This window comes from Phyllostomus discolor, chromosome 6, assembly GCF_004126475.2.
Source record: "Phyllostomus discolor isolate MPI-MPIP mPhyDis1 chromosome 6, mPhyDis1.pri.v3, whole genome shotgun sequence".
NCBI lineage: Eukaryota > Metazoa > Chordata > Mammalia > Chiroptera > Phyllostomidae > Phyllostomus > Phyllostomus discolor.
The window spans coordinates 135,149,828-135,168,406 of record NC_040908.2 but is presented as its reverse complement, the minus strand read 5'-3'; the positions used below and the strand labels follow the sequence as shown (position 1 = coordinate 135,168,406).

General features: G+C 45.1%; 1 protein-coding gene across 1 annotated transcript; it reads right to left on the bottom strand.

The window, feature by feature from the left end:
• Nucleotides 1-3,624: 3,624 nt before the first annotated feature.
• On the bottom strand, nucleotides 3,625-9,264 carry LOC114498548 (natural cytotoxicity triggering receptor 3 ligand 1). The gene is made up of 3 exons (XM_036029997.1): nucleotides 8,477-9,264; nucleotides 3,825-4,130; nucleotides 3,625-3,638 (listed from the first exon to the last, which is right to left on the bottom strand). Exons 1-3 carry the CDS (start codon nucleotides 8,805-8,807, stop codon nucleotides 3,625-3,627), a joined length of 651 nt encoding a protein of 216 aa, XP_035885890.1. The 5' UTR covers nucleotides 8,808-9,264.
• Between the last annotated feature and the right edge of the window lie 9,315 nt (nucleotides 9,265-18,579).

Genomic DNA, 18,579 nt, shown 5'->3' with positions numbered 1-18,579 from the left:
TCAAAATTTGGGTTCTTGAGTAGCTATCTCGATTAGCTTTTGCTATGCAACAAGCCAACCTAGGTTGTAACAAGCCAGCCTAAACACACGGTGGCTTTTAAAAAATATTTCTGGCCCTGGCTGGCGTAGCTCAGTGGATTGAGTGTGGGCTGGGAACCAAAGTGTCCCAGGTTCGATTCCCAGCCAGGGTACATTCCTGGGTTGCTAGGCCAGATCCCCAGCAACCGTACATTGATGTTTCTCTCTATCTCCCTCCCTTCCCTCTCTAAAAATAAATAAAAATAAAATCTTTTAAAAAAATATTTCTGGCACATTCGAGAGTTGGCTCTGTTGACACTGATGGTCTCAGCTCACACGTCTGGAAGCTGGGCGGCTGCCATCCAATCCACAGCTGATGGTCCTCAAATAACATGGTTTTGGTCAACATTCTCATTATACTGTTGACGAGATGCCGTACAAACGTGACTGTTGTTTCTCTCATTAGCATATAGTGAAATTAGTTTCATTATACACCGTCTTGTTTAAAGTTCCAGAACCTATACACGCTGTTGAGGACTCACTATAGACTGGCCTCCTCCAGCACCGCTCCCTCCAGCCTCCGTTGTCTGTCATCCTCCAGCAGGACAGCCTGGACGTGTCCTCCTCTCACCAAGGTCAGAAGCACAAAAGAAAGCAAATGGGAATACACAAGGCCTCTTTCACTTGTCTCCCTCTGTTGGTCAGAGCAAGTCCCCAGGTTGAGCCCAGTGTCCAGGGGCAGCCCATGACGGGAGGGCACTGCAAAGTCACACAGCAAAGGACAAGGATATAGCACGGGGTGGGTGACTGGGGCCATCACTCATACCACCTGAGAATCCAGGGCGATGGTGAATGAAGGCCTTAGGAGTCTCTTCTTCACTAACTATCTTTGTGAAGTGTCCTCTTCTGTCAACAGCTCCTGGCCAGCAGAACCTAGAGGAAGGCAAGGAACATGAGAACATTCACAAATGTCAACACATTAGAAAACCACTTTATATTCAGTTTTCACATTGACTAAAGTCCAATCAGGAGAGACTATGTCCCAAGAATCAATTGGCCAAGTTTACATAAAGAAAGAGACTTTTTCTCTTAATCAATTAATTATTCTAATTTTCCTAAAGCATTTCCTAATGAGAAGCATTAGCTATTGCACAGATTCTGCCTTGGCAGGCCCCTAAATAACTGAGGGCAATTTTATTATCTAGAACCATTTTAGCCTTGGCTAGTGTGGCTCTGTGGATTAAGCGCCAGCCTGTGGACCAAAAGATTACTGGGTGGATTCCTGTCAGGGCACATGCCTGAGTTACAGGCCCGGTCCCCAGCTGGGGGCATGCAGGAGGCAACTGATTGAGGTTTCTATCACACATTGATGTTTCTCTCCCTCTCTTTCTCCCTCCTTTGCTTTGTCTCTACAAATAAATACATAAAATCTTAAGAAAAAAAAAAACAGAACCATTTTAACCAACACGTTTACACTGTTCTCTTGGGTCTCTTGACCTGTTTCATTTGCTATTTGGACCACAATTAGGAATAAACATGTTTGGAAACACCACTGAGAGTTAGAAATTCTTGGTTTAAAGGTGAAATCTGGTGGTAAGTTGTCCCTTTGAGCTACTAACAAAAACAAGCATCTGGGGGGAGGAATGCCCGTCTCTGAGCTGTGGTTTCCACGTGTGAGGACAGCGATGCAGCCCACACGTGGTTCAAAGGCCTGCTGTGCACTGACACAGAGAGGGCTGGCTCACACTGAGAGTTGTGTTATGAGGAGAGTTGTGTTGTGAGGAGGCAGAGGGCCTTCACCATGCACCTCCCCAGAGTCACAAGCCACCACACGCAGGTCTGATGGGAAAGTTCTTCTCCAACACAACATCAAAAACATCAGCCACACACTACAAGCACACCACACGGGATCCCCCGGCATCGATCCTGGGAATTCTCCAACATCCTCCGCTGGCCGTGCTCCCTGAACTCCCAGAGCCAATTCCAAAACACAGGGCTCAACTTTGCTTTAGCACCTCCTCACCTCTTCCAAGGGACAATCAGTAGTACAGGTACTGCCAAACAGGGAGCAAAGATCCAGAGAGGGTTCCATGAATCACTTTTTGGCTCAGACCCTGCAGAGAGAAAGAAGAGGCCAAACTTAAGAGAAAACCAACTGGCAGGGGCCAAAGTGCCCTCACAACTGCTACTAAGGTCAGTGTGGTTGTGCATCATTTCTCTGTCAGAGATATGACCGCCAATCACTCCTCTGGCACACGTGTTTTAATTCCTATCACATACTCTTCCACACATTAGTGTGTGCAGCACCTGCCAGAAACACACGGCAATGTCGAGCACCTCCTACCACAAATATGCCACACACGTGTTCAGAGCTTCCACACCACTATACCACCTTACCTCACTGCTATGTATTGAATGTCTGTGCCCCCCCAAAATTCACACATTGAAATCCTAATACCCCATGTAATGGTATTTGGAGGTAGGATTTCTGGGAGGTCTCAGGTCATGAGAATGGAGCCCTCATGAATGAAATGAATGCCCTTATAAAAGAGGCCTTAGAGAGATCCCTCACCCTTCCTACCACGTGAGGACACACAAGAAATCTGTGCCCCCTGGCTGGAATAGCTCAGTGGATTGAGCTTGGGCTGTGAACAAAAGTGTTGCAGGTTCGGTTCCCAGTCAGGGTACATGCCTGGGTTTCAGGCCATGACCCCCAGCAACCCCACATCGATGTTTCTCTCTCTCTCTCTCCCTACCTTCCCTCGCTAAAAACAAACAAACAAACAAACAAATAAATAAATAAATCTAAAAAAAACAGTCTTGCCCTCTTTTGTCTCTCTCTTAAAAAAAAAAAAAAGAAATCTGTGCCCCAGAAGAAAGCCCCCACCCACCATGCTGCTACCCTGATCTCTGACTTCCAGCCTCCGGAACTGTGACAAATGAAAGCTGTTGTTAACAAGCCCCCCAGTCTGTGGGGTCTGTTACAGCAACCCAGAGGCATGCACAAATCATCCAGACAGACGTCTTGCGTGCACAAGGCGTATTTCAATTCCACACTCCCCATGTGCCACACATACATGCACACATCCCTGCACACACCACCCACACACATCCTGGCCCTTCTCACCCTCCAGGGCCACCCCAGGCCCCACCCAGCACACACGGTCAGCCCCTGCTCTCCTAACCCCTCCCAGCTCCAGGCTGATGCACTGGACCAGCAGGGTCTTCCTCCCCTGGGACCAGAGCCAGGACCACAGAAGCTCAATTAACCCCACCCCACCAGCAGGAGGGGCTCTGTAGGCAGCTGTATTATCTTGGGCAAAGGGTCTAGTGTGCCTGGGGAAAGCCCTTGATAGTTGCAGGACTCCCCATCCTGGGCACAGAATTACTGATGCAGCTTCTGCCACACAACAGTCTGTGGTGAGCCCGGAGACTGACCAGAACAGTTGCTGGCAGAGCTGGGTCTCTGGCCCCTGACAGACCCTTCTCCTCAGGGGACATGGAGAGGGTGCCATCCCCTTTCTCCTAGTAGCTTCCCACTCCAGGTCATGTAGACAGACCACACAGATCACTTAAGCTGCTGTAAGCTAATCCTGAAGACTACTGTCACTGCTCTCCACCTGCAAGACCGCCACCCTGGCTCAGGGAACCTAGTCTGCACTGCTCACTCTGGGGCTATGCTAGGCCAAACCAGCCTTCTCCTTCCCCAGTGGCCCCCATCTTGGCCTAGACTGGCTGGGAACCTCAGTTTTACATTATACCCCCTCCAGGTGAAGAGTGGGGGAAACCTCCAGGAAGATGCTTACCATTGTCAGGCATGGTGATGTTCCTCCTCCAGGGGGTGCACAAGAACACGTGCTCTACCCTACATTGGTAGGTCGCATTGTGTTCCAGAGAGCGCTTCAGCTTCAAAGAGCTAGTGACATTAAATGTGTTGTCTTCATTCGTAATGGCAGCATTAGTGGTGACGTTCTCAGAAATGTTCACACACTGGGAATTCTCCTGGCTCCATTTACACCACGTTATGTTAATGTTCTTTGGGTAGAACCCACTTGCCTCACACAGAAGACGTTGCTTGGCTTCCTCCACAGACAAGCTGCTGACTGGGCAAGCTGCGGGGGGAGAAGAGTCATACTTTGAGGGTAGGTTGGGACCAGGTTACTATCAGTTCAGTGTCTGACCCAGAGCAAGCCTTCAGGAAGGGTGAGTGAAGCACGGGGGATTCTGCTTAAGCTAAGTGCTCTGGGTGCTGACGCTCCGTGACCCTGACTCTCGGCTGCTCTGCACAGCAGAGTTTCTCAAGCCACTCTGTGTCACAGACAACACTGACAATCTGAGGAAAGCTCTGGACATTGTTGTGGAAGAGACTGCTAATTGCTGCCCATTCCATCCTTCAGTGATACATCTCAGTTAAAGCTGCATCTCCCACCCTCTGCTGCAGCCGGGGTAGCCATGTGAACTCAAGGTCCAGGAGTTCGAGTAGAATCACAAGTGGGGAGAGCAACCTCAAGGAAATATCCTTAAAGAACAAGGGTATCTTAAAGAAAAGGGCTCTGCCCTTCTCCCTTCCCGCAGAACAGCTGGAATACTGTGTGATGGAAAAGCCATTTCCAAACACAAGCTGCATGTTGAGGGCCGCAAAGTGGCAAGACCAAAGTCCCCTGGGTATCACATGATCACAGAACTGCCCTACCTGCCCTGAGCTGGCTACACTTTTGTGTAAGGAAAATAAACTACCTTTTGAAAATTCCCTGCTGACTTCTGGGTTCCCCTCAGACACCTGAAGACCTTAGAAGTCATCACCATCCCCCACTCCTAATAGGAAAAAGAGCTAAACAAAACCAACTGCAAATCAACAACTTTCCTTAGCTCCATCAGAGAAGTGAGGTGACAGGGCAAACCACCAACCTGAAAACTAGAGAGACAGGCAGACTGAGAGGACCACGGCCAAGACTGGGGCGCCTTACACAGAAGGTGCTGGGCTCAAAACTTTGACAAATTGCTAAAGGACGTGGGTGGACTTGGAGAGTAGGAACTTCTGGAAGCTGGTGTTAGGAGATTTTCCTGGGTTTCACCTCCAGAAACACCATCAGGTTCTTGCAGCTGAAAGAAAAGGCCCTTTCTGTTTTGGGGAAGAGAGGAAAAGCAACCATCTAAAAATATACGCAGTGCATCCTCCAAAACAAAGAATGCTCTCAAGTAGAAGACTTTTCCAGAGCCCTGGCTGACCCAGCAGAACAAAGATGGGCTTTCCAGCAATCCATACCCTCCTGTCTCACCTGAGAACACTTTAAAGGTCATAGCCTAGGGTCTCAGGCCACTCAAAGGGTGAGATTCAATCCTATTGATCACCTCTGTACCAGCCCATCAGCAGGGCTCCAGCATAATAACAGTAGATTACAACTGAGAAAGCTGCAAGACATAACTCTATGTAAGGACTTCACAGAGAAACTCAAAGACAACAGGGAAGGGGGAAAAGACACTAGAAGAAATCTGAAATCTCTGACACCTACAGCTGTGGTGTTGACATTAAACACAGCTCAGGTTCCAGACATAGAATCTCACACTAAAAGCCAATTTACCTGAGTTCCTATTCTCTGGTACGTACTATCTGGCTTTCAACAATAAAAAACTACCGTGAAGGCCGAAAAGTGTGCACAGACAAAGCAATCATCAGAACCAGGCTCGGGCATGATACAGATTTTAGAATAATCAGAAACAGGGAATTTAAAACTACTGTGACTAACCCATTGAGAGCACTAACGGAAAAAGCAAGAACAGGTAGATAATGTGAGCAGAGAGAAGGATGCTCTCTAAGAAAGAATTCAAAGGAAATGCCAGAAACTAAAAACACTATAAAAGATAGGAGAATGCCTTTGACAGCCTCAGCAGTAGACTTAACTTAAGGAGAGAATCAGCTAGCTTAAATATCTCCATTAAAATTCCCAAACTGAAATTCAAACAGCCAAAAGAATGCTGGGGGAAACCCAGAAGGAAAAGAAATATCCAAAAACTGTGGACAAATGCAGAAGGCATAACATACATGTAACAGGAATACCAACGAAAGTAAAAAGAAAGGGGAGAAATACTTTGAAAAATAATGGCTGAGGATTTTCCAGAATTAATGACAGACACCAAAGCACAGATCCAGGAAGCCCAGAGAACACCAAGTAGGAAAACACCACAGCATATTCAAAACGCAGGAAATTTTTTTTTTGTCAAAAAACAAACAGAAAACCTTCCAAAGAATCTAGAAAAAAAAAATAACTTATTCAGAGGGGAACCAGGATAAGAATGACACTGGACTTCTTAGATACAAGCAAGAAGAGAAGGACATGAAATATTTTAAGTGTCGAAAGAAAATAATCTACCAATCTAGAATCCTATATCCAGAAAAATTATCCTTCAAAAATAAAGTATAAATATATCTCAAACAAACACAAACTGAGGGATCATGTCGCCAATAGACCTGCCTTACAAAATGTTAAAGGAAGTTCTGCAGAAAGAAGGAAAATGGCATGGGTCAGAAACTAGAATCCACATGAAGGAAGGAAGAGTGTCAGCTCTGACCAGTGTGGCTCAGCTGGTTGGCGTCATCCCGCCAGGTGAAAGGTCAGGGCACATGCCTGGGTTGTGGGTCTGGTCCCAGGCCAGGGTACATATGAGAGACAACTGATGAATGTTTCTCTCCCCTCTTTCTCCTTCCCTTCCCCTCTCTAGTACATCAACTAAGACACAGAGACCATCAGAGGGGATTAAAACAAAAGTCTCAAATATATGTTTCTACAAGAAACCCACTTTATACGGGGGGATAAATGGGGATGGAAGGAGACTTGACTTTGGGTGCACACACAATACAGTGTACAGATGGTGTGTTACAGAATTGTACATCTGAAATCTATAACTTTATTAACCAATGTCACCCCCAATAAACTCAATAAAAAATCCACTTTAAATATAAAGACCCACATAGATTTAAAAGTAAAGGGATTAAAAAAGACACACCACACCAAGAGTAATCCAGAGAAAACTGGATTAGCTCTGTGAATTTCAAAGTAGCCTTCAGAACAAGAAAAACTATCAGGGACATGTGAACAAACCATGGACTTTAATTAATAAAAATGTATCAATACTGGTTCAGTAATTATAACAAATATACTGTACTCATGCAAGATGTTAGCAACTCGGGAAGTGGTGTGCAGAGATAGGACCCCTGCACTATCTTTGCAACTTTTCTGTAAATCTGCAACTGTTCTAAAAAATGAAGTCTATTTATTTTAAAAAATCTTTTATCTTAGGCTTTCTGTCAGTTGCAGGGGAAATGAATCCTAATATACATTCCCATCCCCCAAGTTAATACGTATAACACACTCAAAGTCTTAAGTACAATTTTGGAGGCTCACAGGTGGGGCCGCCCTGTCATAGCCTGAATTGTGTCTCCCAGCCCCAAACTCCTGGATTGAAGTCCTAACCCCAGTCCCTCAGACCCAGGCTGTATTTGAAGGGAGGGTCTGTATTGAGGTTGTTAAGTGAAAATGAGGTCATCAGGTTGGCCCCAATCTAATCTAACTCCTGTCTTTATAGGAAAAGGAGATGAGGACACAGACACAGGCGCAGGGGCAGACCATGCCAAGACAGGGGGAGAAGACGGACGTCTGAGAGCCAAGGAGGGAGGCGGCAGCAGAACCGGCCCTGCTGACACCTCCCCCTCAGACGTCTAAACTGCAGAACTGAGACAATAAATTTCTGTCATTTAGGCCACCCAATCAGTGGTATTTTGTTATGGCTGCTCTAGCAAACTAATACACCCTCCCCGCGAGCTCATCCACGAAGCATTTCCAGACCGATTTATAACAGAGGAAAGTGGGCCTCAAGTTAGCGTTTAGGGGACATTGCTGTTGTTACATGTCTTGTCCCAGCACCTGACTCAGAACAGCACTCGGCTCACCTTTTTCATACAATGTCTTATGTAGTCCTCAGAACACTAAGAGGCAGGTATGATTTATGACCCCATTTTGCACGTGGGAAAATTTCAGGTCCAAAAACAATGAATGGCTGTCCTCATCGCCCAGTTTGGAAGCAGCCCAGCTGGAGCAGGATTCACGTCTGCTCCCAGCTGCCTTCCAGAGGCACCTCTTCAGTGAGCCCTGACTGACTGTCCGCACACTAGGTGAACTGTGTGATCATTACTAGGGACTTCCTCCACCGAGCACCTCTACTGGGCCAGGCACTACACTAAGCGTTTTTCAATCCTCTTAGGTAGGTACCATTACATTTGTTTAGAGCAAAGGACATTGAGATTCACCTTGAGCAACAACTTGCCTTAAGTTGACCAGGTGTCCATGAAAGCCCAGGATCAAACCCCTGTCTACCTGACTCTTAGGCCCACACCCCAAACTTCTGCTCCACTTGGCCCATCCACTGTGGGAACCACAGGACACCGCCACCAGGCACTCACCTACAACCTTCAGAAGGACTGTCCCCTGGCCCCTGTCAGGGGTATTCACCACCTTACATCGGTACTCTCCTGCTTCAGACAGCTGGACCTCAGGCAGCTGCAGGGAGGCATCCCCCTTCACCAGCCCCTGAAGAGACACACTGGCTCCTGATCGGAACGCCTCTCGGTGGTCTCCATAAAACTCAAACACTGTGACATCTGTTCCATCCACTGGGTTCTTCCGAGACCAGATAACACCCACATTTTTGATGTTCAGGGGTGAAGAACCAAGGACCTTGCAGGAGATGATGGCATTGTGATTCCGCAACACAGTCTGAGTCTTCCCTGCCATCTCCACTCTCAAGGACTCTGTGGCAACAAGAAAACTCAGTTATGGGAGAACCTTGAAGAAAAACACAGGGCTGGTACTCTCAAACACTACCATGTACTTGGAAACAAATTCCTTTTCTGGGCCGGGGGTCTCCCACACAGAGGCCCTCAGTTCATGACCTCTCGTTGATCCACATAAGATCTTCCAACTTTGTTCTTTTTGTTCAAGACTGTTTTGGCTATCCTGGGTCTCTTGCAATTTCATGGAAATTTTCAAAGCAGTTTATTAATTTCTCCAAAGAAGTCAGCAGAGATTCTAATAGGAATCGCACTGCATCTGTAGATCAGTGTGGGGAGTACTGCCATCTTAACAATGTTGTCTTCTAACCCGTGAATGTGTGTCTGGGATGCGCTATGGACCAAATGTTTGCGTCCCTCCGAAATTCACAATCCTCGGTGTGGAGGTGTTTGAGGAGGGGCCTATGGGAGGGAATTAGGTCATGAGGGTGGAGCCCTCCTGAGTGGGATCAGTGCCCTCACAAGAGGCAGGAGAGGGAGGAAAGAAATCATCTCTCCTCACCTGGGGACAGAGTAAGGTGCTCAGGAACCAGCCAGAAATAGGCCTCTCACCGGAAACAAAGCAGTCAACACCTTGATCTTGGACTTCCCAGCCTCCAGAACAGTGAAAAATAAATTTCTATTCTTTAAGCCACTCGGCCCAAGGTATTTGCTTTGGCAGCCTGAGAAGACTAAGACAAGATGGTTTCCTATATCACTTATTTTGCTCTTCTTAAATTTCTTTCAACAATAGTTTTACAGGTTTCAGAGTATAAGTTTTGTGGTTTTCTTATTAAATGTATTCCTAAGTATTTTATTCTTTTTGGTGATACTATATGTAAAATTATGTTATCAATCTTATTTTCAGATTTCTCATCACATGTTTATAGAAATATTTATTCTTTTTAATTTCCATTCCCCTCCCCCAACAGGCAACCAATCTAAGATGTTTAAAATCTATACTTTTGTTCTCTTTAAAACTGTCTTGTTCAGCTCTACCCGGGTGGCTCACTTGATTGTAGTGTCATTTCATACACCAAAAGGTTGTGGGTTTGATCGCCAGTCAGGGCACATATGGGAGGCAACCAATCAATGCTTCTCTCTCATATAGATGTTTCTCTCTGTTTCTCTTTCTCTCTCTCCCTCTCTCTCCCCCTTCCACTCCCCTTTCCTCTCTCTCTGAAACCAATAAAAACATGTCCTTGGGTGAAGATTAAAAAAACTGTCACATTCTGTTTCTCAAACTTACAGAAATGGTATTATGTTATATATCTTGTTTCTACCGTTTATTATTTTTTTTTTGATCCTCACCCCAAGATTTGGTTTTTTTGCATTGCTTTTAGGACCAAACACTCAAGCTTTCAGGTATAGGATGATGCTCCAACCAACTGAGCCACAATGGCCAGGGCTGGTTCTCCTTTTGGCACTAGGCTTTCCAGACTGGTCCACACTGCTGGGTGCACAGCTAGTCCTTTGCCTGAAGTGGCTGCCCATTTCTCCATGGTGGGCATCCACATCTGGCTCCTCTATAGCCCCACTGATGGACACCCACACGGTCTAGAGTCCCGTATCACCACCACCAACAACCACTTGGCATCCCCCAGCCTGTTTGGACAAGTCTAATAAATGTCAAATGATTTCTTACTACTGTTTTAACTTTTGTTCTCTCGTTGGTAATCACTTAAAATATCTCCTCATATGCCTTTCAGGCTTTTGGATTCTTGTTCAATAATTAAACAGAAACGTGTCCAGCAGTGTTCACAGGAAAAGCAAAGAGACTCCTTCACTGCAGTTGGACGCTGCACTGTCTGCAAACTCCTAACTGTTGCTCCCGGTTCTTTCAGGTCAGCGTGAGGGTCTTCCTCGCTGCCTGCAGAACACTGGAACGGGCAGGAAGGCCGGGGCATGGAAAGGGAAAAGGTCTGTGTGTCTGTTGTTCTCAGCACCTGGCTAGGCTAGACAAGGAGGGACCTGTCCAGAACTCCTGCAGCACAGGAAAAGGCAGCGACACCTCAAGGTGGAAAACTCTACAGTGAAAATGAAGGAATGTCTGAGATTCAAGGAATACAAAGAGGCCACACATGACATGCATTTGAGCAATGAGAAAGTGATAGGAGGATTTGAGAAGATGGCTAGGGTAGAGGGTGAGGTGAAGACAACCAGACGGAAAGGGGGTGAGGGAGGGATGATGTGAATGCAAGAATGTTTACAGGACCCCTTCCACTCAGGGGCCCAAAGTAACTTAGGGGTGGCTGTAGGGCACCACAAAGGGACTTGGTAGACATTCCTTTTGTGCAGTGCCCATGACAGGCATTTGCCAGGCCAGGGCTTTAATCTTCTGCTAATGTTGTGTTGGCCAAAAAGTTCATTTCGGTTTTTTCTGTATGATGGCTCGACTAGTACTTAGCTGTCTTTAACTTCATTCAGAGCAATTTTGTTAGAATGTATTGTGACAGCTGTCATATGAGTGTGCATTTTAAAAAAACTTAGCAAACTTGGTGAATTTTTGTGCACTCATTTTAATACTGAAGATGGAAGAAGATACGCAACATTAGTGGCATATTATGCTTCATTATTTCAATAAAGGTAAAAAACACAACTGGAACACAAAGAAAGATTTGTGCAGTGTATGGAGAAGGTGCTGTGACTGATCGGATGTGTTAAAAGTGATTTGCAAAGTTTCTTGATGCTATTGACATTTTGGCCAAATAATTCTTTCTTCTGGGGCTGTCTATGCATTGGAAGATGTTTAGCAGCACCCTTGGCCTCTACCCACTAGAAGCCAATAGTGACAGATAGCTAACATACTCAAAATATCCAACAATAAAGTTATTGGTGAAATGAAAAATATGTTATTTTCCAGAAACAATGTAACAAACTTTTTGGTCAGCCCAACATACTCCTTTAATTGTCATTTTCATTATCCATTTGGAGCTCTCTGTGTTTCAGAAGCAGATTTCATTTTCTTTCTTCTTTTTTTATTTTTAATGAAGACCTTTGTTTAATAGGCTCCATCTCATGTGACACTAGTGAACATGTTCAGCAGTGCTGGAAAGTATATTCAAGCTTTCAAGGAAAGGCAGAAATGACTCCTAAATCTTTGCAGAGATGGGGGGAAAAAGGCAATAGCAGATTTTCATCCTTTGCATGGAATAATGTTTGTGGTACAATAAAAAATAAAAAAGAAAACAGTCTGGAGCAGCACTTTTTAATAAAAATGTTTGAATATCACCACTCACTCTCTTTACAGACTTTAGTAAAACGCCAGATGCCTCATCTAGCCAAGTTCCAGCATCTAGGATGATGCAATAGAGGCGCTAAAATCCACAGCAGAGAAACGGAGATCACATGGAGGGTTTTCAGTGGGGACGGGGAGGGGAAAGATGGAGGGAGAAAGGTACAGAGAATAAGAAGCATAATCGGTAGGCATAAAATAGACAGGGAGAAGTTAAGAATGGCATAGGAAACGGAGAACTCAAAGAACTTACACCCCATGGATATGAACTAAGGGGGGGGGGGATGCTGGAGGGTTGGGGGTTGCAGGCAGAGGGGAGATAAAGGGGAGAAAATTGGGAAAACTATAAAAGCATAATCAATAAAACATACTTAAAAATAAATTAAAAATCCACAGAGCACTCAGCCTGAAGGAGACAGTCACAGGGTCCTACAAGCGCTGACGACATCATTATCTAATTGTCGAATTAATAAATGAATCTAACTTCAAAAAGTAGAGCTCAGACTCAGGGACTCCGGAAGGGGTCGACCAGAGAGGAAGGAGCTAGCGACAACCACCCCGCACCTTTCCCATCCTCCAACCCCCCAGCTCCCTCCCCCAACCTCGCCCAGGTGGTACCTGGGATGAGCGCCGGTAGCTCCAAAACCAGGACCAGAAGCGTCCGCACGAAGCCGCATAGTGTGGGGGCTGCCGCCGCCTCCGCGTCCGGGGCCATGCCTGGTTTGGGCCTCGGTTGCCTGGTTTGGGCCTTGGTTTGGGTCTGCGGGGGGGCCCCAGCGGGGTCCCAGCCTAGCTGGGCGCCTCACAAGTTTTTTCCTGAAGAATGAAGCGCCCGATCCTAATAAGCAATGGGCAGTACGCGGCGGGCGAGAAATCTCCCTTCCCGGGGCGATGTGGAGTGACGCAACCCTCTGCAATCGGAAGCTGGAAAGCGCTGGCCCGGCCCCGCCCGCAACTTTCAGGGGATCCGTGGTCAAGCCACCTCCAAGGGTCACACCTCCAAGGATCACACCTCCTTCTAGAAAAAAACGTGACGTTCGGGCCAACCCCGACGCCATTGCGGGTGACATCACTGGCCCCGCCCCCCGCCACTCCTGGGTAAAACCAAGAGGGCATGGTGCCCTGTGATTAAGAAATTGCTACAGTGGGTGTTCCCAAGGCTGCCCTGTAATATATGGACTCTTGACCCCACGTGAGTTTGAGAGCTCCTTTATTTGAAAGCTGGGGACGGTGAAATAAGGAAGGGCTTAGGGTAGAGGGAGCAACAAGAGAGGCCCGGTGGTTCTGCTTTGGCTCCCTACCAAAGTTGCAAAGCAAAGAAGGGATCCAAGGCAGGCTGAAGTTAGTTCACTAGATAGAAATAGAAAAGAGATGACCTTGGAGACAGGTTCAGGGATAAGCCCAGGACAGCTGTAGCTGCCCACTTCTCCCCTGGTTGAAAGTCTCATGGGGACTCAGAGTTCAGGAGAAAGTAAAAAGTTCATTGCCCAAAGAAAAGGCACAGGCCTGTCAGAGAGTGAGGACCCTCTGGCATCCTTTGTCTTGAGGGTTTTGATCTTCTGTGGGTGAGAATCTAGGGAGGAGGTTCAGTAGAATATTCATCAGCTTTCCAGCTGAGTGAATATGCTGATGCATCAAAATGAAGCTGTAGGGGAGTTTGGCATTATTCTTTGGTCAGCTACACCGCTTTATCTTGGGTCTGTCTGGCTGTAGTCGAGTTGTTATTTGTTCCCCTGACTCCATCCATCCTTGGGTTTGGCTGGCACAAATGGCATGAACTGGGTCTCTGTTCTTCTCCCTGAGCAGGGTGACTTAAACTTTTCTGTGGTCAGGGAGGAGAGGCAGAAACCATTTGTTCCCAGGTGTCCTTGGTTAGGGACAATAAGGTCTTATAATTTACTAGTTGCCTGTGAGCCGGTCAAATTGTTTGGCCTTGATTATCTTGTCTCAGTTTCTGCATTCCACTTGCCAAGGAATTTTCCTAGCTTCTTACTCTCCTGCCTGACCTGGATAAACTTTTTTTAAAGCTTCCATTACTTAAACCAGCAGCTCAATGTATCTCTCCAGGATGCTTCAGTCCAGTGCCTGAAGGCAGCCTCCCCAGCTAGACAGCTCTGCCTTGCTCCTGCTCTCTCCGTGCTGGTCTGCCTCAAGTCATCCCACAGCCACCATCTGCTGCACTCTGCCTGCTATGGTCTGTCGGGGGCGAGTAAAGCATCATCCTTTTGACTATGCTTTAGATTTCATAGCCTCACAAATCTAATCAAAACCAGTACCGTTGAAAGCAGCTGTGACAAACAACCCTTGTGAACGAAATGTCCAACCCTTTTAGGACTGGTTTTCTCATTACTTTGTTTTTGCCCCAGCTGGTGTGGCTCAGTGGATTGAACACCAGTTTGTGAACCAAAGGACATTTCTTCCTTTTGATTCCCAATCAGGGAACATGCCTGGGTTGTGGGTCAGATCCCCAGTCAGGGGTGCACAAGAGTCAACTACACATTGATGTTTCTTTCCTCCTCTTCCTCCCTCCCTTCCCCTCTATCTGAAACTAAATAAAATAAAATCTATTTAAAAAGCCTTGGTTTTATAAAACAACTGACTGTACTCTTCAAAAATATCCATGTCATGAAAGACAAAGGAAGACTGAAGAGCTGTTCCAGGTTAGGGGAAATGAAAGAGACACGTCAACTAAATGCAAAGCCTAATCCTGGATGAAATCCTAAATCGTGAAAAAAGTTCCTATGAAGGATAGTATTGAGACAAATGGTGGATACTATTAATATATGTTAGATTGATAGTATTGTAATGATATTAAATGTCCTGAATTTAATCATTATAAGATGGTTTACAAAATAATGTCTTTGTTCTTTTTTTTACTGGTTTTGGAGAGAAAAGAAAAGGGGCAGAGAGAGAGAAACATGGATTGTTGTTCCACTTACTTGTGTACCTTCCCTGACGAGGGATTGAACCCACAACTTTGGTATATCGGCACAACACTCTAACCAACTGAGCTACCCAGCCAGGGCCAAAGTCTTTGTTCTTAGGAAATACTCTCCTATTTAGGGTATAGGATCACAATGTCTGCAACTTAATTCTGAAGTCCTTCAGTAAAAGAAAAAAGAATTCCACAAAGAGAGAAAGCTTGAGCACAAATGTGCAGGATGCTAACACCTGATAAATATAGAACTGGGCATAGTAGGATTATTTGTACTCCTGTAATTTTTTTGGTTAGGTGTGGTTTCTTCTTCAAAGTTAACACTCACAAGCACACACACAACTAAAAGCAATGTGTGATCCTGGATTAGCTCTTGGCCTAGAAAAAAATATGTTAGTGGGAAAGTTGGCGAAATTTGCAGATGAGTTGGTAGAATTGTATTACTTTCAATTGCCTGAGTTTAAACACTGTAAGATGTTACCATTTGGACAAGCTGCATGAAGGGGATATGGGAGTTATCTGTACCATTTTTGCAAGTTGTTCGAGTCTGAAATGATTTCAAATTGAAAAGTTAGAGAAAAAATTGAACACTCACATTCTAAAACTCCTAGACATTTCCCTCTGGACTTTAGGAGGAAAAACATCATACACACTTGACTCTTGAACCATGTAAGGGTGAGGGGTGCTGACCTTCTGCACAGCTGAAAATCATGTGTGACTTTTGACTCCCCGTCAGGCTTACTACTGACAACCTTCTGTTGACTGGAAGCCTTACCAATAACATAAACAATGGACTAACACATATTTTCTATGTTATATGTGCTATATTATTACAATTAAGGCAGCTAGAGAAAAGAAAACATTAAGGAAATCACAAGGAAGAAAAATACATTTACAGTATTTATTGAGGAAAAAACCCCACATCTAAGTGGACGTGCACAGTTCCAAATCACATTGTTCAAGGGTCAACTGTAGTTAGAAAATGACAGAGCCAGGGTCCTAACACCTAGTCCCATATTAAATGGTTCTTGAATGTAAGTGGAAATACATGTTTTCTCCATATCATACAAACACTGGAGTGTGCATGTGTGTAGCTACACGTCCTCTGGAGTGCCACCTAAATGCTGGTAGAAGAACCTTCACAACATTAGTCGGGTTTCCTCCACCCAGGTTTCCAGGCTAGATTCTCTGATGTTGGAAAAAGTGGATGTGGTTTTCCACATGCTTGGTCAGCAGTTGCCAAATTCATCCTCGCATCAGCATCACCTGGAGACCTTTGGAAACTTCCAAAGCCCAGGCCACACTACAGAAGAATGGAGCCACAATCCCTGGAGATGGGACAAAGGCACCCATATGTTTCGAAGCTCTCAGGTGATTCCCTTATGCAGACGTACCTGGGAACCACTGTGACTACACGTCTGTGCTATCACTGGAAGAATGGAAGCAGGGCACAAACGAGGAGTCACCTGGGAAGCCCTGCGTGAGGGGCTCCTTCCTGGGTGCAAGGTCTCCGAGGCCCGAGGCTCCATCACTCTGTAATGTTAGTGTTCTGCAAACAATGCATTCTTTCAACAGTTATCAAATGTCTTTGTCCCAAAAAATTACAAGAAATATTACACCTTGTTCTGATGTTACATTTAACATAGTTAAAAACGGACCTATACAAATAATGAGAGTACTTTCTGACAAATATTGCACTGAAAGAATTTTCACAACATACAGTCAACAAATGAATTCAAATATGACAAACCTGCATAAGTCTGTGCCTTCCTGATCAAACTAAAATCCAGTCATTTCATTGTAGTTTCAAAAATAGTCCACTTATCTGAATAAGCCACGAAGAATTATGTACACTTTTAGACTGCTAAAATTTTTCCAAAGTTTAAAATTAACAGAATATTTTTGGCCACATATTTACAAAAGGGTAAATTTTCATTCAACATTTAAATGGAAAAATCTTTGAAATCCCCTCAAATTAGTAACAACACAGTAAAAGGTCTTCACAATCCTGATGTAATTTTTTATTTATTTATTTTTAGAGAGAGGGGAAGGGAAGGAGAAAGAGAGGAAGAGAAACCTCATACACGGTTGCCTGTCACGTGACCCCACTAGGGACCTGGCCTGCAACCCAGGCATGCGACCTGGCCAGGAATCCAACCAGCGACCCTTTGGTTCACAGCCCGCACTTACTCTGTCTACTAAGCTACACCAGCCAGGGCACAATCCTGACTTTAAAATAGGATAAAAAGGCATAAATCACCATTATTAGATGGTTTTTATAACATAATAACTATCAGAACAATATGGATTAAGCAGCATTGGTCTCCTTCATAAAAAGGAAAAGCAATAATGATAAAAAGGATTTTTGATGTTTAAATTCCAGAAGACATGGAATAACCAACAGTTTTCCCTCCAGACCTATTTTAGGCACCAGCTTACATACAAACACACACGCATGTCTTCCAAAAATATATTTCATTTAGAGCCTATATTAATTGGAACACAGATGACACTTTGAAATTGGCAAGGGCTTATTATGACTTCCGTGGGGGCTAGTGGATGCTGGACTAACAGCTTCAGAGAAAGAAGAACCTTCCCTGAGAAGGGGCTCCTTCGTCCACCCTGACGGCAGGATTCCAGCCTCCATCCTGGGGCCCTGAAACTAAACAGGGGTGCCGACAGGACTACCCAGACGTCACCGCAGCCATCCCAAAAGAGTGAAACAGGCACTTGGGGCATTAACTGGCTTCCAAATGTCCTTCAGGTAAAGCACTTAGCCTCTTTTTGTATCTTTGACAGAAACCTTTTGGAAATTAATCCTATTTTAATAATGTCTCATCAATATCTCAATTAGTAATCATTAGTAGTACAACAGACCCTCTTAGAGAAAAGGCAGATAGTTCGGGATTGTGAGGGAAGGGAAAAATTCATTGGAAAGACCTGAAAATAAGCCCCACAAAGCTGGTGGCCATGGAACTTCAAGATAGCCAGCAAGGGAGCTACAACATCCTACACCCTCAGAGCTTTCTCCAGTGACCAGGGCAGTGCATTAGAAATGTGATAATGGAGCCCTGAGCGTCCTGGCTTGGTGGGTTGGGCATCGTCCTGCAAACCAGAAGGTCATGAGTTCCATTCAGGGCACAGTCTGTGGGGCCAGGTCCCTGGTTGGGGGAGTGTGAGAGGCAACTGATCCATGCTCCTCCCCCTCTCTTCCCCTCTCTCTAAAAAAATACATTAAATAAAAATACAATTGTGGAGAAGTCAGTACGGAAGTAGGAAAATGGGAGAGTACACAGAAAGGAAAGAACTTAGTTAAAACTCAGATCATCCCGGCAAGAGTCATGAAGGAACAATAAATGATGCCCCTTCGCTTGTAATCAAAGATTGCCGGATTCATGTTCTGGTGTACTCAAATTTCTTTTTTCCTTTACTAACAACTGTGAGATAGAAAACCTCTTCTGGGATACACAATGTATTTTTTAAACCATTATTGAACATTACTCATTGTGAAAGCATAAGAAGGAATCACTACACAAAAATGACAGTTTCTGATTGCTGCATGTGACA

What these genes read in the sequence shown, in the direction of transcription:
- LOC114498548 (XM_036029997.1), bottom strand. Translation starts at nt 8,807, where the DNA reads ATGGCAGGGAAGACTCAGACTGTGTTGCGGAATCACAATGCCATCATC. An exon ending in AGTCCTTCTGAAGGTTGTAG is followed by an intron (nt 4,131 to 8,476) that starts GTGAGTGCCTGG and finishes CTCCCCCCGCAG; the next exon opens with CTTGCCCAGTCAGCAGCTTG.